At 38.0% G+C, this 25809-nt stretch overlaps 1 protein-coding gene across 1 annotated transcript in view; it reads right to left on the bottom strand.

Annotated features, from left to right (window-relative positions):
- Rev3l (REV3 like, DNA directed polymerase zeta catalytic subunit) overlaps positions 1–25809 on the bottom strand; it is a 151910-nt gene that overhangs the window by 94953 nt on the left and 31148 nt on the right. The window contains 3 exon segments of the mRNA XM_028874844.2: positions 98–258; positions 1847–1921; positions 11364–11553. Coding sequence (XP_028730677.1) covers positions 98–258; positions 1847–1921; positions 11364–11553 — 426 coding nt within the window.

Below are 25809 nucleotides of genomic sequence, written 5' to 3' on the forward strand. Positions count from 1 at the left end.
CTCAGCATTCAGTTCTCCAAACACACTCCCTTTTTAAGTCACTAGTTATATAGCACCTGCTTCAAAGCCTTAACGTGAACTTGAACATTAACCTTACCTTTCCTTCTTGCTTTTCGGAACTTGACAGCAGCCAGGTTTATTAAATTCATCCCATAAAGATTGTAGTCAATGAAGAGCTGTAGGAGGTAGGGAATATGCGCTTCATGAGGCTGATAAAATTTATTCATTATGGCTCCACTTTGCAAAAGTTCACATATCCTAAGTTAGAAAAAGAAAGTTATAGAATTATGTTTTGAAAATATCGAACAAAGCAATGACTATATAAATATAGAGAACAAAAAACTAATACATAAAATCTTCATTTCAATATTTCCAGATATTTGTATTTTATTTGAAAAGTATAAATCCAAGTTTTAAAGTAACAAAAATGAAATTTTCTCATTGGAAAAAAATGCATAGATTAAAAGGGGGAAAAATTTAAAACCATTTTTTTAAAAAAAACTTACAGAAATGCACACTGGGTAGAGCAGTGCTTGCCTGCAATCCCAGCACTTGGCAAGCCGAAGCAGGAGGATATGTTTGTGGCCAGTCTAGGCTGCCTGACAAAACCCTGTCTCAAATCACCAAGATGGAGTTGTACGTGTCAACCCTCCCAAAAGTAACTAAAAGCCAACAAGTTCTTTTTTTTCCAATTTAAGCACTCACATCAAGTAAATTATAAGTAACTCCAGTTTCAGGACATCAAACACCCCCTTCTGACCTCCTCGGGTACTCTATGCTTATGGTGCACACACAGACAAGCACACACACACACACACACACACACACACACACACACACACACACTTTGAAGGATTGTAAGATAACACTGTGATAAATTATTTTTAAAAAGGAAAAATGACTGATGTTTACTTTCTTACCACTGAGTACGTGAGAGATAATAAGAATCCCAAGAACTGTTCTTTTGTACTCCATGGTTATAAGAGAAGAGTAGAGAACTGATATAAAAGTCCTTTCCTGGCATAATTCTGGAAAATTATTTTAGTACTTAATAGAAGCTATTTTGGGTAAGGTAGGGATGTGTGTATAAAAACTGGTTTTTACTTGTGTATAGAAGAAAATCATTATTGGGATCAGGGCACTCTATCTCTCTCTATTTTATATATAAAATTTGGTAAGGTGCTCAATTAGGTTAATTCAGAGCAAACCTCATGTCTTTGGTTCTGTATCTCTTACAGTTCCCTAACTCTCTGTAGAGAGACATTCTGCTTATATCTTACCAAATGGTTAATTTTTGAAACTCAGTATTAATTCCAAAAGGCCATTTATATTTTGTTACCATGTATTTAAAAACCTTGTGAATTTACTATGAAATGTGTGTGTTTGTTTCATTCCTGCTTTCAATAACATGGATTCTAGAATAACTGAAAAAATAAACTAGATGCAGTAGACTAAAAGCAAACGAAAAAAAAAAATTCAAGCTATGAAGCAGTTAGTAAGGGGTCAACAAGGAGCTATCTCTTTTTAGTTTTGAACATATGGACTGGTCAATAGGGCACTGACATTATATCACACAGGTATCATCTCTGCTTACATAACTCAACATACACACACTACATCTGAGACAGAAAAGAAGTAGACAGGGGCCATAAACAGAGGACCTACCTTTGAAGTATTCTTTATACAACCTAAGCAATGGACTCTCTCTACTCACATGTATAGACATTTTACATTCTCTACTGTAACGGTGTTAAGAATTACACAGCCTTTCTTCTATCTTTTTCTTGTTCTCACTAAAACATTGAAGTCATGGTCATTGATATTTTGGTCTCATTTAGCTCTGTACCTTTTCACCATTGCAGGATTGTAAAGATAGATCTTCATAAAGTGTCTTTCCTTCTCATGATAACCATAAAAAGGCCTAAAATAAAAGAAAAACATTTAAAAATATTTCTGTAATTCAGAGATGAAATAATGCAACTTACTGTCCTAATTAGGCTCACCTGGCCTACCTCAGTCTTTAGTAGTTATTTAATATTATCCAAAACACATTAAAAAATACCCCAAGACCTTTCAACTAAACCTATTAGAGATTTACATATGAGAGATTTACAATATAAGAATACATATAAATATTTTAAAATATTTTTTTTAAAAAAATACTGCTTTGATAAAACTAGGGACCAAAAAGAATAGCAAGCCATTTCTACCTTATAACTGATCATCACAACTCTAGAAAGAAGTTGCTCTTGTTTGCTGTGTGGTCTGAATGAGAATGGCCGAGAACGGTCCCCATAGCTCGTATGTTTGATACTTGACGTCACCTGGTGGAACTAACTGTTTGAAGAAGGTATGTCACTGGGGCCACATCAGACTCTTTCTACTGTAAGTTGCCTCAGTCATGGTGTTTTACCACAGCAAGAGAAACGTAACTAATACACCTATCAACTAATGCCTCCAGAAACAGAATAGTAGCTTTACAAATGTGTTTGGTTCAGTCGACTGAGGTCCCCACAACATTTCCTGTTTAGTTTGGCTTGGCCTGCTTGAGGACCCTAGGCCATCAACCAGACAAATGTGATGATTCTCCTGTGGCTAAGAAGTGGCAGAGCAGCCTATTCTTAGAGGTTTGATCCCAACCATTCATTCTGATCCCGGGGAAAATAGCTGAATAGACCTTTCTAGGAAGGTCATCTTCCAGGGGTCCAATGAGGTCACAGATGTAGCTCTCAGGCATTGACAGCTCCACTCATCTCTGTGTAGACCTTAAACACAGACATGCATCTTCGAGTAGGCATGCTACACCCGGATGAGGAACCGAGTGGTCCAGTCCTGTCTTGATCTAGAAAAACGTACACGCATATCACGTTTGCAGCTGTGCCCAACCTAAGGGAACTGCTTTCTTGCTGGCAGTGTTATTCCACAACCACTGCGGCCTACAGAGACTTGCAGATATTGCTGGTGTTGATTACAATCAAAAAGCTGAATACGTACACACAAACTTGTCTCACTGGAACACAAATCAGCATGGCACATCCAATCAAAATGACAGGAAAGTCTCCTACTACTAAAGTCACCCCACAAACTGGCACAGGGAACTAAGTCAGCAGATGCACAAATACCAGCATAAAGAAGAATGAAAAATAAAAATGAAGTATGGTACTTCCAAAGGAACACAGTAATTGTCTAGTAGAGTACAAAGAAGGAAATGAATTCATTACTTGGCAAGAAACTCTAGGGAATGAATTTTTCTGAAAAACTTCATACAATATTAAGGGAAAACTGACAATTAAATAAACTTGGAAGATAGTTCAAGGCATAACTGTGAAATTCATTAAGTAAAGAGGCTGAGAAAATTAATAAAAAAAATTAAAAATAAAATTATTGAAGCAATATATACTGGAACCTCCCAAAAATTAATTTTGAAAATAAAAAAACACAATAAATGAAGATAAGTATCTAGATGATTGAGAACCTCAACAGTAGAAGTGAACATATAGAAGAATTTCTGGGCCTGAAGATAGGTCTTTTGCAATAATCCAGTCGGGTTTTAAAAAGTAAAAAGATGTAGACACTTTATATATTCATTTTATGAGATTTCAGAAGGGGAAAAGCATAAGAAAAATCTAGCAAACAAAATAAGTGATTAAAAATGTTATAATTGGTCAAGCAATTGTTGAGGTTAAAGTCAAGAGGGTCAGTTTACAGTAGACCTAGCTACATGATACTGATATTCACATCCATAAAGCTCAAAGGACTTAAAAAGTATTTTATTTAAAAAGCATCTCTCTGAGGAATATTATAATCAAAATTCTAAAAATTCAAAGACAAAGTTAAAACAAGGCAAGTATTAAGTCATTGGAATAAAAGCCTAAGTCCCAGGACAAATGTTACAGTCCAGGGGAGAAAGAGATGTGATCTAAGTTCTTAAAAAAAAAACAAACAGAACAGAACAGAACAAAACAAAACAAAACAAAACCCTGCCAAACACGAGTATTCTACGCAGCAAGGGCTGGGCCGGGGTGCAGTTGGTAAAGTACTTGTGTGGTATGTGCAAAGCCCTGTGTTCTATCTCTAGCACCACACAGGCAGACACATGAAGGGAAAGGTACTGTGAATAGAAAACAGAATGGAATAGAGCAGCCACAGGAAAAGTATTACAAATAAGGACTGTGTGCCTTCCTCAGTTTCTCCAACAAAACCCAAAATGCTGCAGATGCTTAAAATAAAACAGAAAGTAAAAATATGGGGGCTGGGAAGATGGTTCAGTGGTTAAGAATGTGTACTGATCTGGCAGAGTTTGGTTCAGCTGCCTGCATCTCCAGCTGTAGGAGAATCCAATGGCTCTGCAGGCACTCACACATGAGTACACACATGTGCACTCACACATGAGTACACACATGTGCACTCACACATGAGTACACACATGTGCACTCACACATGACTAAAAAATAAACCTTCCAAAAACATGTTGCAATAAAATGAAGAATACCATAGCCACCAAAGCTATTTTCAGAAGCAAAGGAAAATTTTGTGTGTGTGCACTTGTGCACGGGTACGTGTACCTGCATGTACTTTGGATCTAGGAGGACATCTGGTGTTCTGTTCTATCACACATTTCCTTATTTGCTTAAGACAGGAACTCTGATTGTGGTGGTATGAATAAGAATGGCCCCATAGGCTCATAATATTTGAATACTTAAGTCATCAGAGAGTGGCACTATTTGAAAGTATTAAAAGGATTAGGAGGTGTGGCCTTGTTGGAGGAAGTGTGTCATTGAGGGTGTGCTCTGAGGTTCCAAAGGCCCCTGCCAAGCCCTGCATTGTTCTCTCTGTATCTCTCCCTCTCTCCTCTTCCTCTGCCTTACCATCAGGGTGTAGCTCTCAGCTATCACTCCAGCGCCTGCTGCCATGCCATCATGCTCCATGCCATGATGATAATGGACTAAGCCTCTGAAACTATACACAAGACCCCAATTAAATGATTTCTCTTATAAGAGTTGCCTTGGTCATGATGTCTCTGCACAGTAATAGAACAGTAACTAAGCTATTTACTGAACTTGGAGCCAGGCTGACAGCCAGCAAGTTCTCCTGTCTTTGCCCCTCAAAACACTGGCGTTATAAGCATACATAGACATGCACACGGAGATTTTTATGCGGGTGCTGGAGATCCAAACTCAGGTCCACATGCTTGGACAGCAAACATTCTTACCCAGCTCAAGAAATGCTTTTTTTTTTTTTTTTTTTTTTTTTTTGGTTTTTCGAGACAGGGTTTCTCTGTGTAGCTTTGCGCCTTTCCTGGAGCTAACTTGGTAGCCCAGGCTGGCCTCGAACTCACAGAGATCCGCCTGGCTCTGCCTCCCGAGTGCTGGGATTAAAGGCGTGCACCACCAACGCCCAGCCAAGAAATGCTTTTTAACAAAAGCAAAAACTGAGGACAGCAGGAGACGATGCCCTCCACTTCAAAAGCAGTGGACCGGCAAGCAGTGCCTCCCTTCAAGTTAGATGGGAAGTCCAAGAAACCCCAAAACAATGGAGACTATTGCCATCACTCCTGCCGTGCCCTTTAACAGCATTTATATGACCTTCCTTACTCAGCTTTGTTTATTAATTTCACAAGTTTACCAGGGAGAGGCAAAGTATATAATCATATATATGCACTCACATGTGTGTGTGTTTTATATATAAATGTGTATGTCAACACATGACACGTTTTAATAGCTGATGTCTTTAACATCTATACATATGAATCCAGTGAAAATTGAACAGACTGGAAATTAAGAGCTTGAATGGGGGCTGGTAAGATGGCTCAGTGGTTAAGGGTGTCTGCCGCCAAACCTGATGATCCAAGTTTAAATTCTGGGACCCACATGGTGGAAGGAGTACCAAGTCCCCTGAGTTGTCCTCTGACACTGCCCCCCAACTAAATAACTAAATAAATAACTGTTTAGGGGTTTAAGCATCCTATTGTGTTACCTCAGGATATGAGACTTAACAAGAAAAGGGAGATACAGATGATCATACTAAGGAGAGAAGTTTTCAATGAAAGTAGAAGCAGCTAAGGTTTCCGTATGATTTTAGGAGGACCAAAAACTCTAATGCCTCTGATAAACTGTGATTTTTCAAAGATGATGTAGTTAAAACAATACATGAACAAGGAGTTAGGGAGATGACTCAATGTGTGCTTGTCATTCAAAAGCACAAGAACCTAAGTTCAAATCCCAGTAATGCATGTAAGGCCAGGTGCACGACACCGGTGTCTGTAATCTCACTGTTCCCACAAGAAGGAAAGCAGAGACAAGAGAATCCCTGGACACTCATGGGCCAGCACGTGCAGCCTAGCACACAGCAGAGAAATACAATAGAGAAGCTCTGTCTCAACTCAAAGCAGAAGGTGAAGACAACATCCCAGGTTATCTGATTCCATATATGTGCCACAGCACACAAGTGCCCATACCCACCAGACACAGCATACATACTCATACAACAATAAAGTTTTAAAAATTTAAAAACTTCTCATACTCTGGGTCAGAGCTATCTGTATTACTGTTACCAAGTAATTTCTATTAAAATTTTTATTTTGCTAGTTCCCAACATCTAAAATGTGCCCCCATCTCATCCTTGTCTCTCACTTTAATCTTGTCATTATCACTCACTATTCTTTTTCCCTGGCCATTTAAAACCACTTTAGGCTGTCCATTTGATCCCCTGCTGTATCTGATCCTCCCCATGTATCCCTGTATCTGATCCTTCCCTCTATGTTTGATCTCCCATGTACCTGTATCTGATCCTTCCTCATGTATCTGTCTTCCCATGTCCCTGTATCTGATCCTTCCCCATGTATCTGATCTTCCCATGTACTGTATCTGATCCTTCCTCTATCTGATGTTCCCATGTATCCCTGTATCTGATCCTTCCTCATGTGTTCCCTGCTGTATCTGATCCTTCCTCATGTGTTCCCTGCTGTATCTGATCCTTCCCCATGTGTTCCCTGCTGTATCTGATCCTTCCTCATGTGTTCCCTGCTGTATCTGATCCTTCCCCATGTATCCCTGTATCTGATCCTTCCTCATGTGTTCCCTGCTGTATCTGATCCTTCTTCATGTGTTCCCTTGCTTACTATCTCCTCAGCCTGGAAAGCTCTGCTCCTGGCTTTTGCATAGCTTCCTTTCAGTATTCATTTAGATCTCAGCTTAACTCACCTCCCTCAGAACTGTAATCTCTGACCAACTCTGTCTTTTACCCTTTATTGTTAAGATTTATTTATTTTATGTGTATGTGAGTAAACTACAGATGTGCCTTGTGTCTAATGAGGCCAGAAGAAAGTGTCAGATTGGATGTCCTGAAACTGAAGCTACACATCTGCAAGATACATGTTCTGGGTGCTAGGAACTGAACCCTGGTTCTCTGCAACAACAAATGCTCTTCTTAATCACTGAGTCATCTCACCATCCCACCTCTATCATTTTTTTTATAAATACTACTCACTACCTCTTCCTATGTATGTGGCATGTATGCTCACATATGTGTGCACATGTATGTAGTATGCATGTGTGTACATACATATAGAGGCCAAAGGGTGTGAGGTACAACACTATTACTTCTATAATTTGCTGCTGTTTCTATGAAGAAAGGGATAAAAGACATATGGCACTGTGATGGCTGTTCTTGGGTATCAATTTGACCATATCTGGAATTAACTGAAAACCCAAGCAGGTGGGCATACCTGTGAGGGATTTTTCTTGATTAGACCATTTGAAGAAGGAAGACTCACCCTAAATCTCTATAAAGGATGTGGAAGGAAGAAGCTTTTGGCCTGCTTGCCCTCAATCTCATCGGCAAGTTCTTATATCTTATTGCTGCGACAATCACTCCTTCAGTCTACTTCTTCAGGATTCAGCATTCACTGAAGATCAGCTGAGACAACCAGCTTCATAAGCTGCACAATTGCTGAATAGACTCTTCAACTTTTTGTTGGGGAACAACCACTGTTGGACTAGCCGGACCACAGCCTGTAAGCCACTCTAACACATCCCCTTTATATGTGTATGTAGATTTTATCAATTCTGTTCCCCTAGAAAACCTTGACTAATACATATGAAATCTCATTTTGTTATTGGTAAATTCCAAATTTTCCCTCCTGTTGTGGTATTTTTCACACAGCTCTCAGGAGATAGGTCAACTTTACCCAAATAAATGGGCAGAAAACCTCCGTGAATGTGGTCCATATTATCTTTGCTTTGTCTTTGTTCACTAACAATCTTTTTTTTTTTCAATTAGTCTCTTTATTTCAGACACTGAATAAGTCTTTAACTATTAAAACAAAATTATTGTATTTGGAAATCTGTGATTCTGGTTTCATATATATTGCCCCAAAATATAGCTTAGGAATTCTATACATTGTCTTCTATTTCTTTTAACCATGAAGGTCTCTGAATAATTTTAGCTTGCTAAGTTAGGGAATACGTAAGAAAGATTTGTCTACATGCAGGTGAGCACCATCTAAATCATACTGTGAACAAAAAAGACAGAGAAAAGGTGATTTTCTCTCTTTTTTCCAGAACTGGGAAACAATTTTTCTCTTTTATTAGTGACCACAGGTTCAAACTCTCCAGCTCTCGTAAATCTTGATTCTGGTTTCTAGAACTCCCATCAACAGCCTGGAGATGAGAATTATACCACTGACCTTTCTGGTTCTGAAGCTTTTTAGACTTGAACTGGCTCCCAGCACCCCAGGGGTTTCAGCATTCAGACTACTGCAGCTTCTCAGCCCTTATAACCACGAGACACAGTCCTCCTAACAAGCACTCTCTCAGCATCTGTAGCTGTATCTTATCCACAGCGGTATCTACATCCTATTATTGTCTCCCTTTTGGCTAATAAGGTGTTCAACATTATGAAAAGGTTCTAGTGTGTACTAATAGAGAAGTAAACATGGTTCTTTCTCTGACTGAACTTTTAAACTAGTGGAAAAACATAAAATTAAGAGCAAAAATTAAAACAGTTGTGTTAAGTGCTAAAGTAAACAAAGAATGGGCTAATATATAGAACATTGATGATCATGACCTAAAGTAGTCATGCTTATACAAAGAACTCAGGTGGAAAACAGTCTAGTATACACAGAGCTGAAAACAAAGATCAGTGTCTCCGGATGGAAAACAACAAATAGGAGGTAGACAGAGGTCAGATATGGAGCTACAGTTAGAAAGTTGAAGCTTTATTTCATGAGCACTATGGACATTTTTTTTAAATGGTCCAATTACATTTTGAGAAGAGTGGATTTTGTTTTGTTTACTGATTTGGAGTGAGACTATAGGAAAACGAATCCAACTAAAAAATACAAAGAAGTCTAGATTAAGATGTAACAAAGTAGAAAAATGTAAGGTCTATACTTTGATCATACAGACATATAAACCCAAAACATCCAAGCATGGCCGCCAGACCTTTCCTCCAAAATGTTCCACCAATACACTCAAAATTCTGAGCAACAAAAAGTTCTGCTGTCATTCTTGACATATCTCACAACTCTCAACCAACTGAACAGGAAATCTCGACAACCCTCAGTATATATCCAGAAGCTGATCTTTGCATTACTTCCTTGCTACTACCCTACCCTAGTTCAGGCTACCACACTTTATCACCTAGACTGATGATATAGTCCTACTCCTGCTTCTCTACCACATCTTCCCAAATCTTTGTTCCCCTGTACAGTTGCTAAAGGAACTCTAGTTAAAGTCATACCTAGGCTGCTCAGTATCATGCAGCAGCTCAGAAAAAAAATTCCAAGTTCACAAAATAGACTCTCAAATTTGAGTATACATCAGAATTGACAGAAAGCTTATTAAAATACAGATTTCTGGTCCCTAATCAACAGAGTTTCTCATTCAGTTCAAGCGCTCTGAGAAAGAAATGCAGTGTCTGGAATATATCAGGGAGAACTTGTGAAAGGAGATGAACAGAGAGACAAAGAGGCTGGTGATGACCATCATACTTAGCTACTGATGTGATCCAAGGTAAAGGAAGAAGAAATGGAGGCAGAAGCTGTGAGTTATCTTCCACTGCACTGTAATTCAAAAAGAAAGAATACAGCAAAGCTATTGTAGAATTCTCAAGTCTCCAAATAAGAGACCTGACTTAGTGTTCTTCCTGTAGTCAGAGGGTGGCTAAAAGTAGCATATGGAAAGCCCTGGATTTCACCGTGCCACTGTTCAGGTGCAATCCCTGTCCTTAGATTTGAGAACCACAATCTCACAACTGTCAAATCAAATATAGCCAATGCTAGAGATAGTAGAAGCCAAAGTATGGACACTGTACCTTGAAAATTAGTGGTCTACATGATCGTCTTCTCACACACACACACCTACTCTCCTTCTGTCCTCTCCTTATTTCTTTCACTCCAGAAACCTGGACTCCTACTTACTTCCATCTTACTCTTTTACATTTTATATCCATGTGATAGCAACATCACTGATCTTATCAATGAGATCCTTTCTGAGCACCCTATCTAAAACTGTTACAAGTCTTATATTCTTATAAAGTGACATCTTCTTTTCTTCTCTACCAACTACTATGTAACAGATAAATAAATCTATTTCATGTAATATGTACTGGTTATTACCTTTTTCTTGCTTTTAGAATATAATCTCTAAGGATTTTTGTTTTGTTTAGTAATATACAAGTAAAATGGTTTAGATCCTGGATATCTTCCAACGGTCCATGAGTTAAAGGCACTACTGAGAAAGTATCTTTAAAAATATAGTCTAGTGGGAGGTCTTTAAGTCATTAGGAGCATGTTCTCAAAGGGATTTAAAGAACTGGTCTCTTCCTTTTTCTTCCGTGTTTCCTAGCCTATGGTGAGTAATTTGCTGAGCTACATGTTCCTGTAATGATGTACTCTCTTGACACAGGCCCACAGCAACCAGATCAATGGATCACGGACATATAAATGGAATCTATAAAACGTAACCCAAATGAAGTATTTTCTCTTTATAAGGTGATTGTCTCAGGTGTTTGGTACAGTGATAAGAAGCAGAGCAACATTCTGAGGACCTACAACAGTATATACAGAAAAGGTGCCATAAAGTAAACACGAACTACATGAATTCCTTCAGTTCAAAGAAGCAGAGAAATGGGGAAGGTCAAAACAAAAACAACTGGCAGCCATTTCTTTTTCATTCCAGCAAAAAGTTACTTTGCAAAGCTTCAAAAAGAAATTCACCATAGCTCCAGTATTATGAAAGTAAAACAAATACGAACAAAATACATTTCATTTGAGTGTTTTCCTCTAATTAAAATAACATTTTAATTTAATTGAAAAAGAAATACAGAGAAGCAAAATTTAAAGGATATTATCATATACTTACATTCCTGATACTAATGACACTTTGAACACATGCTGAGCAGTGGAAGATGGATTGCCTAAAGCCACATTAAGTGCTCTGTCGATACTGAATGCCATCTGAGAAAGATAGCTTTCTGGCTGCTGTCCATAACCATCGTATGGCACATAGAGGTAAGGAAAGATGCCATGTAGATGAAGACATGTCTTCTGACCTAAAATGTAACACATTATAAAGTTTAGTCCTGAGACACATGTAACAATATAACATTCAGAATTCAAGTCATTCAAATGTTCTAACGGCGATATAGCTTATGTAAGGTAGAAGAAAATTAGTCTATAGCCACCTATCTTAACCATACTTGATCATAAAACATTTGTAAGCATTTTGTAATCATAAGCACTGTAGTATATTATTTAAATGCTGTACAGTTTTAGTGAAAAGATATGTAGCTACTTTATTATTACAATCTGACTAGTTTTATGTTATCTCATTGAATCACAGTGTTATAAAGCTTACAAAAATCACTGAACACTTACTAAAATCAATGACTACATCTTTGCATTAATGTTTTTACCTGAGAAATTTCCCTAAGACAGAGATAGCTCTAGGAGAAAACAAGTAGTTCCAGTGTGTGAAATTTTGCTATTGGGACTAGAAAGAGAAGTAAGGATAAAATTTTGCTGTTAGGAAGAAAACAAAACAACTTATGGATCAATTGTATGTAATAGAAATAGACTTCTGCATATTTAAGCTTCCTATTTGATGGAATGGTTTTACAGGGAGATACAATGTGATGGGGGTGGGGGACCCAAAAGTGAGAAACCTACAAGACTGCACAGTTTTCAGGTGCAAAAACAGTACTGACTCACCAGCACACTACCTGGGCACAGCCAAGATAAAGAAAGACATGGGGGGCTGGAGAAATGGCTCAGTACTCACTGCTCTTGCAAGATCTGGGTTTAGTTCCCAGGCCCTACCCTCTTGTGACCTCCATGAGCTCCTGCACACATGTGGTGCACATAAATTCATGCATGCTCTCATGCACACACATAAAAACTAAGTCTCTTTTTTTAAAAGAACGAAATACTAGTAAGACTCAAAAGGAGAAGGGAAAGAAAAAAACTGCCACAAAACCAAAATCCATGATGAGGTTAAATTACAACAGAAACACAAGGCAGAGGCACCATTACTTCCCTGAGTCTGGCAGGGCAATGGAGTGGTCCTATCCTCAGAGCACTGGCCTTAGCTCATCTTGGGCGCATGCCATTTGTCTGATTCAAACAGAGCAGCAGTGATGGGAGAACACATCCATATTTCTCTTGCTGCCAATCACTACCACTGAGCTATTTCTGTCTGAAAAAATCTCCAAGCTTCTTTCTATCCATTACCTTTTCCTCACTCTGATCACTTGGCCTTTTCTTTTGGTAGAAGTGGCTATTTTACTGATTACTATTTCCCATTTCGGGCTGAAATTTATAGAAAACATACAGAAAATACTATGGACATTTTATTATAAATAATACTGGTCTCCCCGCCCCCCACCCCGGAGACAGGGTCTCTATGTACCCCTGAATGTCCTAGAACTCACAGACCCAACCTGTCTCTGCCTCCAGAGCGCTGGGAATGAAGGTGTATACCACCACAACTACCCGTCTGATTTTTAAGGTATTGTTACAAACAGAAACAACACATTTAGAAGTGATTATATAAAGTACAGCAATACTAGAAAGGTCAGTTCCACAACAGATAAGATCTAGAATTCCTAGGCCACAACATTCTGATTATTACTTTAGTGCTGGGACCAAACTCTGATTAACTGGGATTTCAAGTGTGTGAGGCAAGTCCTCTATCACCGATTTACATAAGAAGCTGTGGGCTGCAATATTCTGATATGAACCACCAGCCATTCTATTTTTAAAAACTTAGAAAAAGTGTTGTCACTGCACTGGAAATTGAGTGTCTACTTGTACCAGCAGTTATGAAACTTAATTTCAGAGGAATAAAAAATTATTTTAAATTAAAAGCAAATTATGTAGGAAATTCATTTCTAAATAAAATTATTTCCTAAAATTATAGTTTAAAATTCTTCAAATAAAGAAAATTGATTATAATGATGAATGGATCTTAAGAAAAGATATCAATCTATTGATGACCTGCTTACATGCTTTCTAAATATCTCATGAATGAAAGTTTGAAAAACTACCCTCGTACATATAAACCACAATTGAGTTAACAGTAAATATGCTAAACTAGAGGTTGAAGGATGTAGAGACATAGAAATGTTTCCTGTAAGTTGACAAATTCAAGACCAGTGATTTACAGAATCACTAGTAACATGTCACAAGTAACTGTAGTGTCTTTTTATGATCCAAGTATCTTAATGGAATTTTAGTTAAAATGCTTAAGAGAACATTATAAATTTTTATTTCCATTAATGAAGTATCTTTAAAAACAACTGTATACCACTTTTCACATTTTCTGCTTAGTAGAAGTCAGAAATTATTTTTGTATTCAGAAGCTTTGGAATTACAGAAATCTGGGAATATATTATTTAGGGAAAAGGTAGAAACAATGTAGAAGGCACCAGGCTAAATGTACACCTATTTCTTCCTAAAACTTAGAAACAACTTTGCCAAGGATCACATGGGCTAACATAGTCTAAGTTCTCAATGTTCCTGACGCTGCAACCCTTTAATACAGTTCTCATGTTGTGGTGACCCACAACCATAAAGTTATTTCATTGCTACTTCATAACTGTAATTTTGCTACTGTTAAGAATCATAATGCAAATATATGACACACAGGATACCTGATGTGACCCCAAAAGGTCGTAACCCACAGGTTGAGAACCACTGGTCTAAGGCATATAGCATTTTAGTAACTGAAGTTAGATTTAAAAGCTGGTTGACAAACTCTAAAACATTAATTTAAACACTCAATTTCTAAAAAAAAGTTAATGTTGGCTTCCTTAATCTTCTCAGTTCTTGTTTTGTTTAAAACTGTTGTTTCCTTGACTCATTTGATGACAAATTCTTTGGGCCTTCAAAGAACTGTTTATGTTTGAAGGAACACAGTAATTTCAGGACTCAAGCACAAAACACATGCAATGTGTTTACAAAATGAAAGAATGTCCAACAAAATAGAATAACTGTTCAGGGACAAAAGAATGAAGTAAAAGCCTGAACGTATCTGAAGAAAAGAAAATCCATGAAAACTCTGATATAGGAAAAAAATTGGGCCTATGATCTGATAAGAATTCCAGTTTATTTAATTTCCCATTCAGTCCCATTCACAGCCACATTGACTGTATCAACACAGATCTGCCTTTCTCTGGTCCTCAGGGATGGCTTGGTGCCTCACACATTCCAAACAACTACACATGAATTGCCTGGCATAACACTAACAGCTCTAATATGGAATGGGTATCACAGAAGAGAAAATGAGGAGAAACAAAACAAGACACTCAAAAGTTAAAGAGACTTGTACAAAACTAAGTATGTAAATCACCGGCTTTATAGCAGCAGTTTTTACTGTAAAATCTATGATTCCATAATAGCATTGCTACTCTTTACAAGGTACGGATCATATCAGTTGCCTTACAACAGCACTACCTCATATAAGTGTGTGGGACCACACATCTGCAGTCTTATCAGAGCTAAACAATTCTATAAACTATTCTATTTCAACTTCATTAGTCAGGGCTAGGCTTGGCTGAGAGAAAGCAGTCTAAAATCAGAAGCTTCTCTGAGAAGTCTACAGGTAGATAACTGGTACTTCAGAGTTGCAGCCTAGTAAAGAACCTTGCCTTCAGTCCAGAAACCTAGCCACTATACTACACTGAAAGACAGTACACATACTGCATTCTTTTAAGAATTTTTTTTGTAAAATTAACCAAAATAAGTATTTTAATTTAATAAATTATCTTAAATTCTTAAAGTTTTAGGGTATTGGCTATTTCTAGGTGACATGTGGATCTAAGGAAACATTTATTTCCCTGACTCCAGAAATCTTATTAAGGTATAATCTGTAAGAAAAATGATATAATTTTACAGCACATGTTTTGATATGTGTATCAGTGAAAACATAGGAACTATGAAAATAAACTAAATAAAAACTGGATTTGAAAAGAAAAATAACTGAAATTACTAAGAAACATTTTGTGATAAAAGGAAAAATACATATCTGTTCTACGTCCCTGATTCTTGGGACATAGATCTTAAAACCCCTGTACCTGTAAAGTGATGTGTCTTTGTTTCTGTTCACTGCTCAGTGCTGTTGATGAAACCCCAGGACCTGGCACATGCTAGGCCAGTGCTTTACTCCCAAACCACACACCAAGTCATTCTTTTGTGTTTTCTGTATAAGGAGATAACTAGTCCCCAGGGGTTCCAGCACACAATCAGGGAGGCGGGAACTTTCAGTCCCAGCTCTAACTTCAGGGAGGACAAAGGGGCTGAAGATGGAGTGACAACTGAGCAGGCCCATGTGAGGGAGGACACAGCAACCAAAGTTCCTGAAGGGAAACATGCCATAATGTTGTTCAGAGATGAAGCTCTGCCTGCCCCCTTCCCTGCTTATCTCCTGCATCTGTGTATTCCCCTGCTGTCCCCTCACAATAGTCCGTACAGTAGATGACCTGTTTGAGTTCTGTCAGATGCTCTAGAAATTAATGAGACATGAGGACAGCAGGTCATGGGAACCTCACTTTACAGCTGGCCAGTCAGAAGCACTAGGGACTGGCATGCAAGAAGAGCGGCGGCCTCCTTTACACTAGACCTTAGCATGGACATCAAAGTCTCTCTCCAGGAAGACTGTTCAAATATTGAGCATCACTGGTGTCTTGTCATTGAACTGGCTTTTAAAAAAAAAAAAAAAAAAAAAAGTGAACTTGAAAATAGATCAATTTAAATTCTCAAATACGAGAAATAAAAATGAATTTAAAAAATGCAGTTTCAGGAAACTTTGGGATGCCATCAAGCAAGCATGCCATTTGCAAACACAGTGTGAGCCTCAGAAAGAAGGGCTACAAAAGAGAAGCAGGGAGAATATTTGAAGAAACAATGACTAACAAATTTTTAATTAAAAATGAGTATTAAAAAACCTAGGACGTTTAATGTAACATAAACTCAAAGAAAGCCACATCTGAACATATAATCAAACCACCAAATGACAAATACATATTTTAAAGTGGCAGAAGAAAAATGTCATCACATACAAAATTGCTTCAGTGAGATTCATAGACGGCTTATTTAGAAACCACCGAGTCTGAAAGGTAGTGGGAATGACAGAGTTATCAAAGGGAAAAAAACATCACCAAAGAATCCAGTTTCTAGCAAAATTAACCAAAGGGCGTTTTACTCCAAGCAGCAATGGAAATGCGCAGTGACTGAAATGCACACAATTGAGGAGCGAGGAGCAAGGTGACTGCATAGATAAAGACAACAGACGAGACGGACAGAGCGCGACTGGGGCTCAGAGGGAGGAAGATGGACTCGGCGTGATGACAACAGCACACAGGAGGAGAGAAGACCGCATCCAGCTGAGCAAAACTGTACAGTAGACTACCCAGGGCCAATAAAACACCACCCCTTAAGATGGGGAGTAAAATGACCACAAAGACAACAATCTTAAAAACTATATAAAAAAAAAACGTAAGGGAAATAAAAGAACATACTAAAACAACCTATTTACTACATAAGGCAGCGATAGGGGTACAAAAGGACAAAACACATAAGAAACAAACTACTAAATGGGAAATATAAAACTACAGAATTAGATGGTCGTGTAAGACATACTATATTTCAGTCTATAACACTCCACTCAGTGGCTGTGATGGCTAATCTTGATTGCCAACTCGACAGGGTCTAGAATCATCTAAGAGACAAACCTCTGGGTATGTCTTTGAAGGTTCATTTTAACTGAGTTGAGAACCTACCCAGCTGTGAGTAGCACCCTAAGCTGAGGCCCCCGCCCCCGCCACAGTAAACAGCAGGAGGGAGGTAACCTGAGGATCAGCCATCTCTGCTTCTTTAGGGGAACACACATGACCAGCTGCTTCATACCATTGCCACCATGCCTTCCTGTGAGCCCAAAAGCCTTGGAATGCCTTCGAAGAGGACTTGCCACGGAACCTGTTAGAAAACTGTTTAATTCTTATCTCACTTTCTCCTTATAATTTCTTTCAAATGCCAACAATAAAAACATAATGCCCTTATTCTTCCTCTTTTCACACGGGAGTTAGAATGAAGTGAATTAAAACCCTGTTTCTAGATTGAACAACTGCAACAGAAGAGCAAAATATTATATGTAGTGTAAGTATTCTTTAATGGTTAATATATCAGAAAGTTGTTGAAAGTATAAGTATATATATTAAATACATTATAAGTATTCTTTAATGGTTAATATATCAGAAAGTTGTTGAAATAATACCTGAAAGCTCATTTAATTTAAAATTATTGTAATACAAAAGAAATCAGTAATTATCTTGAATTTTAGTAACTATAAAACTCAATTTGCATACTTCCAAAAGCCCTACACTGTGACATACCATTTTCTTTTTTGTAACACCTGTTCTTAAATAAACAAACAAATGAACAGCTAACAGCAGTTTCAAGATTGAATCTCTAAGAAAATGTACACTTCATAATAAATGTCATTAAATTAACTAATGTTTGATAACCTTAGGCAAAAATAAAATTCTAGCTTGTGAATCAAAAATTTTGTTCATATATTTTGGCCAGAATGATCATACACATTAATTTTTTGGGGTTTTCAATGTAAAGATAATCAGATTCAAAGTAAAACTAGCATTCTGATTATGATTTTAAAATTCATCTTAGGTTCTTTAAAGAATGGTAATAAGAAATCAAGAAAGACATATCTAGTTAAATTGTTTCTGTAAATGTCTGGGTTTTCAGGGGCTCGGTGGAGTAAAGAGCACCCTGCTCTTCCAGAAGACCTGAGGTCCAATTCCCAGCATCCATCTGGCAGTTCACAACTGTCTGAAACTCCAATTCCAAAGAATCCTCACAGGCACTAGGCACACAGGTGACACTTAGTCACACATGCATGTAAAATACTCATACATATAAAACAATACAAATAAATTTTTTAAAATTAAAAAACGTGAGTTTTCTTTCAGAAACAAAAGACCAAGGGCAATTAACATCATCAATAAACTTAGCAAATTGTTCAACTATTCTGTATGGTAGCTGAATACTAAAGGACCTCAAATTTATATTTCAACAAGAAATTTTCAAAAGCCCACAGAATGGGAAGGGGAAAATGCATACCTTGTAGCTAATAAGTAATTTTTATCTAGGATAAAAACTCTTATTAACTCGGTAATAAAGAGAGACAACCTTACTTTGAAATGTGTTTTCTAGTTTAAATCTTGAATGCCCCCCAAATGTCACATGTTGAGGTGAGGTCCTCAGCCTATGGCACTCCTGGAAGGTGACAGAAATCCATAGGGCGTGGAGTCTAGTGGAAGGAGGTAAGTCACTGGACGCATGTCCTCCAAGGGGACGGGTTCCCAGCTCCTCCTCTTCTCCAGGCTTCCTAGATGCCATAGCTAAGTAGCTTTCTCCAATACACTCTCCTATCACGTGTTTTCCTCATCACAAGTACACAGGTTGTGGTGCCAAGCAGCCATAGACTGCACCCTCTTAACAATAGCAAGAGCACGTCTACACTCCTTGAAAGTAAATTCTTTTTTTAAGAATGAAGAAGTGAATGGCATCCTAAGCGATGGATCTAAATAAACAGGAAGGGTGCATGAATGGAGAATAGGCACACAAAAGGGTCAGCAACAGCAACGGTCAGTAAGGTGCAAATCACACCCACAGTGAACACTGCTTCACTACCCACCAAGACAGTTAAAATACAAGTTAGAAAACAAGGCATCAGAGAGAACTGGGAATTTCATACACTGCACAGCTACATAAAAACATGTATGTGAGCATCTACAGCAACATTATCATAGTAAAAAGGTAGAAACAATTTCACTTGTCCTTTAACTAACAAGGTACGCATTCAAGGAAATGTTATTCACTGATTTAAAAAAATGAGATGCTGATATGAGATACCATATAGATGAACCTCAAAGCTAGGCGCGCACACACACACACACCCAGCTACATATCATATGATTCTATTTATACCCAGCTACATATCATATGATTCTATTTATAAGAAAAGTCCAGAATGACTGGGGTTTCTTTTTTTTTTTTTGAGGAAAAAAAAAAAAGATTAATGGTTGCTCATGCTTAGGGGATTGGTAAAAAATGAGTAGTAACTGCTCCTGAGTATAGAGTATAGAAAATGCTTTTGAGTGATGAAAATGCTCTAGAATTGTGGTGTTGGTTGTCCAACTCTAAATGTATCAGAGACCATGAACTTGTACATATTAGATGAGTCATATGGTATATGAATTAAGGCTTAACAAAGCTATTAAAATGTTTAAATCTATCTATACCATTTTCTTTTGAAGTCTCTAATGAGGATGCTTAATTTTGAATATGCCATTAAAATTATGAATTTATCAAAACTATTGAGTTTATAACTAGATTTCAGTTGCTATAGACCTGTGCCACAGGCTGGGATTTCATAAGTACTTCCCAGTGTTGTCCCTTTTCCATAAAACAAGAATGCTAGTGGTGTCTGCAACTAGACTCTCTTTCCCTAATGACTAGACTCGGGATGGTTCCCATTTCCAGCCTCCCTTTGGAAGTTCAAAGGCACCTGCCCCACATACACCACCATCTTCACTGTAAGACCCTGAAAAGGCTCCTGGAAGGAAAATTCTCATGGAAGGGTGAAGGTTTCCTAACGGTGGGCTCCAGCAATTTTGAACACAAATGTTTACACTCAGTTAACAACTATATTTCAGATTTCATTTCCTTACCACGTCTTGGCTCTAATGACTTCTGCTGGGAAGATGTGGCTCTCAATGTTCACCTGTCTTCCACTTTGGGCACTGATTTCCTTGTGACATCGTTTTTCTTCTTGTTCGTTTGTAGTGAGACAGGGTTTCACTATGCAGCCTGGCTGTCCTGGAACTCACTATGTAGATCAAACTGACCTCGAACTCACAGAGATCTGCCTGCTTCTGCCTCCCAAGTGTTGGGATTAAAGGTGTGGGCCACTATACCTGGTTTCAGTTTGATTTTAATACAAAATTGATTCTGGGGTTGTTTCTTTTTTATTGTGAAGACATGAATAACAATTCCCCTTCCTTCTCTTCCTGATCAGGACTTCTATGCAGTCCAAACAGCCTTGAACTGCCAATCTTGCCTCAGCCTCCCAAGTGCTGCTGTGTGCCACCAAACTTGGCACAATTTCTAATTTCCTTATATAGCTAATTTGAATCCTAAACTGAAATATCGAATTCAATTTCTCTTTCTGTGAATAAGATGCTCTAGGTTCGCCTTGTACTTTGTCTGCCCCAGACATAGAATAAATGATTTCTCAAGAGATACCCCCCTTTTGTAAACTGAATAATGTTTCTAAATCCGAATCTGAAAATGGTATAATCCCAGCATTAGGGATAGAGAGGCAGGAGAATCAAATATTCAAGAATTCCCCTTGGCTACATAGCAAGTTTGAGGCCAGTCTTACTACATGAGATGTTGTCTCAAAGGAAAAATAGGATACTGAATATTTTAACATAATATATTTCTATCTATCCTTCTATGAGAAACTATGAGCTCAAAATGATACCCCCAATCTCAACCCAATACCACAGAGACGTTCTGTTCCTCCATGTATGACCAATAGCAAAAACCTGGCTCCTGCTATTCTAAATACATGGTTTATTTTTACAAACTTAGAATACACACACACACACACACACACACACACACACACACACACACACTCCCAGAATTACTAATCTTCACCATTGAGAAAATTTATTTAAAAATTACAATTCAATGCTTACTTTTCTGAGTGTAGAAAACTTTCTATAGAGTGAAAACTATAAATGTTAAATTAAGTGAACCTTGATTTTTTTTAAAGTGCATCTATCATATTATACACATTTCCATCATCTTTGTGTTAAGTTTTTTTTGTATATGCTTTTACTCATCTTAGGTTAATAATTGACAAACAGCGGGTCAAATGTTTAAAGACAAAGTCCATTCTTAAGTGTTTGCCTCATTTTACATTCTCATCAGCAATGCATCAAAGCTAGAGTCAGTGCCACATTCATACCACCGTTTGGTGTTAGGTTATTTAACTGTAGTCATTTTAATGGCTGTATAGTGATATCTCATAGTGACTTTGATCTGAACTTCTATGATGACAAGATTCTATCAAGTCTTTTTCCACACTTGTGTACTGGATATTCAAAAATATTCCTTAGTGAAATGTCTATAGTCTTTTGCTATTGTTTTTTAAACATGAGCTGCCTTTATCATTTAGCTGTAGTTATTTAGACATAGAAAAGGTTGTCAGCTGTATGTTTCGGAACTATCTCAAAATCCATGAATCACTTATTGCATCGTCCTATCATCTTCTTTGTGAGGGGTGCACTGTATTGCCGGGGAGTGTATACTGTGCGGCAAGCTCCCAAATCACAGGGACTTGAATTTTTTCCTGAGATTCTCTCACCTCCTAATTAGGAATCTCCTACTGTGAAGGTCATTGGCTACAGCATTTTAAAGAGGGAGGAAATGTTAACGACTGTAATTCTACTCTTCACAGCAGCAGAGACTTCAGGAGAAGTAACTTTACGCAAACCTCAGAAACTTTACTTCCATCAATGACAACCATGGAGACAGAAGGAGTCACTAAACTCTCAAGGACGTTTAGACCCATGACAGTAATTTCTGAGCCTCTGTTTTCAACTTTTACATTGGGAGGGAAGATAATTTTCAACCATACTTAAAGTCCATTACTCACTGTGTTAACATGTTGAATGGGAAAACTGTATTTATTGAAAAAAAATTACAAAAACCCTTTATGATTTGCAAGGAATTACACAGGTGGTTCCAAGAGTCAGCCTCTAGCCAAACAGTATACCACATGTGTTCTGAATCATCAGTTAACCCAGATGGCCTTGTATGAAACACTTAAAACCCAACCTGCAAATGCTAGGAAACCCTTCTGCAGAAAAAAAAGCAATCTTAGCACCACTGGCCAGAAGTCAACTAAGAGACAAAACAATCCTATGAACAGAGAGGAAATGAAACCAAGAACTCCGAATACAAACTCAGGATTTTGGAGGAGTAATCTGACCTTTTCACATTGTTAATTTTGATTCAAATCTAAGGCCCAATTAAAGAAGGTCTGGACAATGCAAAAAAAAAATGTTTTTTAATTTTATGCTATGTCAGAAGCTGGTCAACTTTTTCTGCAACAAGAGAAAACTCAATTATTTTAGGATTTAGAAGCTAGTCTTTTACAACTACTTCATACCTTTTGGAGCATGGAAACCACCCTGGATAATAGTGTGATAAACAGGAGGAAGTGCAATCCAATAGAACTTTAGTAACAAAAAGTAGAGATGGGATATGATGCAGAAGCAGAGTGTGTACACAGGATGCTTGGGGTCCTGAATTGACTGACTTCCTGTCTAATATATAAACGCCTTTGTATCAATAGTGTCTTAATGCCTGGTACAAAATAAATGTTCTGTAAATGTTTACAGATATTTTATTTAAATATCAAAGAATTTAAAATAAAATGTATATTACCTTAGGATAAACATTATTTATCAAGCATTATTATTAAAAACTCATGTTAAAATTTCTAAATTATCCCTCATACTAAGCTCTAATATTTTGGTTTTTTTAATTAAAAAATTACTTCTTTAAATAATAAAACATCATTATCAATATTGAAATCTGTTCAAAAGTAATATTAATTTTCTGACACCCTGGGGCAATTTGCAGAAATAAGCCATCTGACTACTTACTCTAAGAAGTAAAGCTAAGGGCTGGCAAGATGGCACAATGGGTAGAAGCATGTCACACAACTCTGACCACCTGCATTCAATCCCCAGGACCATGTCAAAAACAGAAACGGCTGGATACAATGGTACACATCGTCAATCCCAGCACTCCTCTGGTAAAATGGGAGGCAGAGTCAGGAGAACGGTCTGGAAGCTCATAGGCCACTTAGCCTGGAGTATGCAAGCAGCAACAGAAAGAAGAGCCTCTTAAGTCATCCTCAGACCTCCACATGTGTGTCATGGGATGAGGGTACCCAACACACACACACACACACACACACACACACACACACACACACACACACAATTTTGTTTTATTGAGACAGGGTCTCACTATGTAGTGCTGGCTAGCCTAGAACTCATACTAATAAGAATTGTTTTTAATTTGAAAAAGACCTAGGGCTGAAAAGTCATATTCAGTTAATGCTATCACTAATACCATGGCAAGTGAGAGCCAAAGTCAAAAGAAAGGAATTTTGTGAGCTGGTAGTGGTGGTGCACGTCTTTAATCCCAGCACTCCTGAGGCAGAGGCCTAGTGGGGTGGAGATTGAGGCCACCCGGGTCTACACAGTGAGTTCCAGGTCAGCCAGGAATACAAAGAGAAACCCTGCCTTTAGAAAAAACAAAAAGAAAAAGAAAGAAAAAGAAAAAAAGGATTTTGTAAAGCAATATACAGAAGAGAATGAAAGAAAATATGTACCCTGTTTATACAATGCAGTGAACATCTGTGAGATTTTTCCACATTGGAATATAAATCTCCCTTTGAAATTAGAGTTTCCTCTTTTAAAAGTTCACATTCACTATTTTAAATGGGGGTGGGGGTGGGAGGAGAGATGCACATGAGTGCAGGTGTCTGCAGATGGCAGAGGCCTCAGATCCCCCTAGAGGTGGAGTTCTAAGCTGCCACTTGGCAAGAGGTACTGAGTCCTCTGCAAAAGCAGTAAGTGCCCTTAGCCACTCAGCCATTTCTCCAGCCCCTCGAATTTTCTTTGAAATAGTTTCTGTTCTTTACAGTCAAGTAATTCTGACTAGAAAATAGAATATGAAATTCTGTGGAGAAGACAATAATTTGAGCTGAGTCTTTTTAAAAAAAAAAAAACGAGGAAAGGGCTTTTGGTATAGATGAAATAATAGGGAATGGATTTTCTGCCTCAAATAATTGAAGGAAGAGAGAAAATACATAATTTAAAAACAACTCTTTTATTTTAATTTTGTATGTCCGTGTGTATGTGTGCTGCTTGTGCACCACGTGCAGGCCTGGTGCCTGCAGAGGACCCCAGGACCGCGGTTATGGCACTTGTGAGTCACCATGAGGGTGCTGGGATAGAACCTGGGTCCTGTACGGGAGCAGCCAGTGCTCTACTGCCGAGCCATCTCTCCAGCCCCCAACATGGTTTTTAAACGCTAGGCATTGGCTGTGCGGGACAGCAGAACCTCAGAAAGGAAAGGAAGTCTCTAGGGAGTCGAAGGATACGAACCCCACATGGAAAATGGTAATCTCCCTGGTCAAGCTTGTTAGATGTTGGCGGACAGTGGAGAGCGAGGAGAATACATCTGCAGAGTTCCCTAAGGTCTTTGCTGAGAATATCCACACACTGCTTATGAGTAATCTACTTAAAACATGAAAGAAGCAACTCAAAGTGAAGGCAAGCACTGAGACCAGACTGCTTGTCCAGCACTCCCTATTTAAACTCACCTGACCCTGATTTTCCGCAACAGTCAAGTGAGAATTACTCAAGTGTGACTATATGAAATGGTTTGCTTTCATTACCATGAGTTTGATAATCAAGAGGACCTCAAGGCAGCAACCTTCTTTAGCCTGTGTCTAAAACTATTTATGGACAAACCAATTACTAACAAGAATAGCCCAAGAAAATAATGATCTTAGCTCTGGAGATACACAAAACTGAAAAGCATCTACTGACTAGTGCCTGGAATTAAATGTGCATCATCTGACTGAGCTGCTGTGAAAAGGCAGTCTCCTGGGCTTTGCTCACGGAGATCTAAGAAGCCACTCACAGTCTGAGAAGCCTCAGTGATCACATATAGGGACAGCTCCTTACTCAGCCCCCAGCAGGCCGCATTTTGTAACAAGAGCCCATCTTTTTGCTTAGTGGGCCTTCCTTGCTCTGACACCTGACTCTTACTACACTGTTCTACCATGCAGTAACCAGAGAGAACAATCCTAAGGCGGTATGCTTGACTCATCCAGAAAGAAGGCAGTCTTACAGACCCTCAGGGAGAGTAATTATGAGGTTACTGTTTCAGTAAAATTAGCTTCAAAGCTTGCTCTGTTCCGACCTAGCCAAGAACAAAAATAACCTTTAAAGTATTAAACTATTTCAAATAAATTAACAATATGGCAGAATACAATTCAAGAAATTTCTAGAAATACAATTACCAGAAGGACAATGTAAAGCCTAGTGTCTGGTATCTAATGAAAAATTACCAGCATGAAGACTTGAAAAAAAATCTAACAAATAATGTAAAAAAAAAAAAGGCAAACCCGCCCA

This window comes from Peromyscus leucopus, chromosome 8a, assembly GCF_004664715.2.
Source record: "Peromyscus leucopus breed LL Stock chromosome 8a, UCI_PerLeu_2.1, whole genome shotgun sequence".
Classification (NCBI taxonomy): Eukaryota; Metazoa; Chordata; class Mammalia; order Rodentia; family Cricetidae; genus Peromyscus; species Peromyscus leucopus.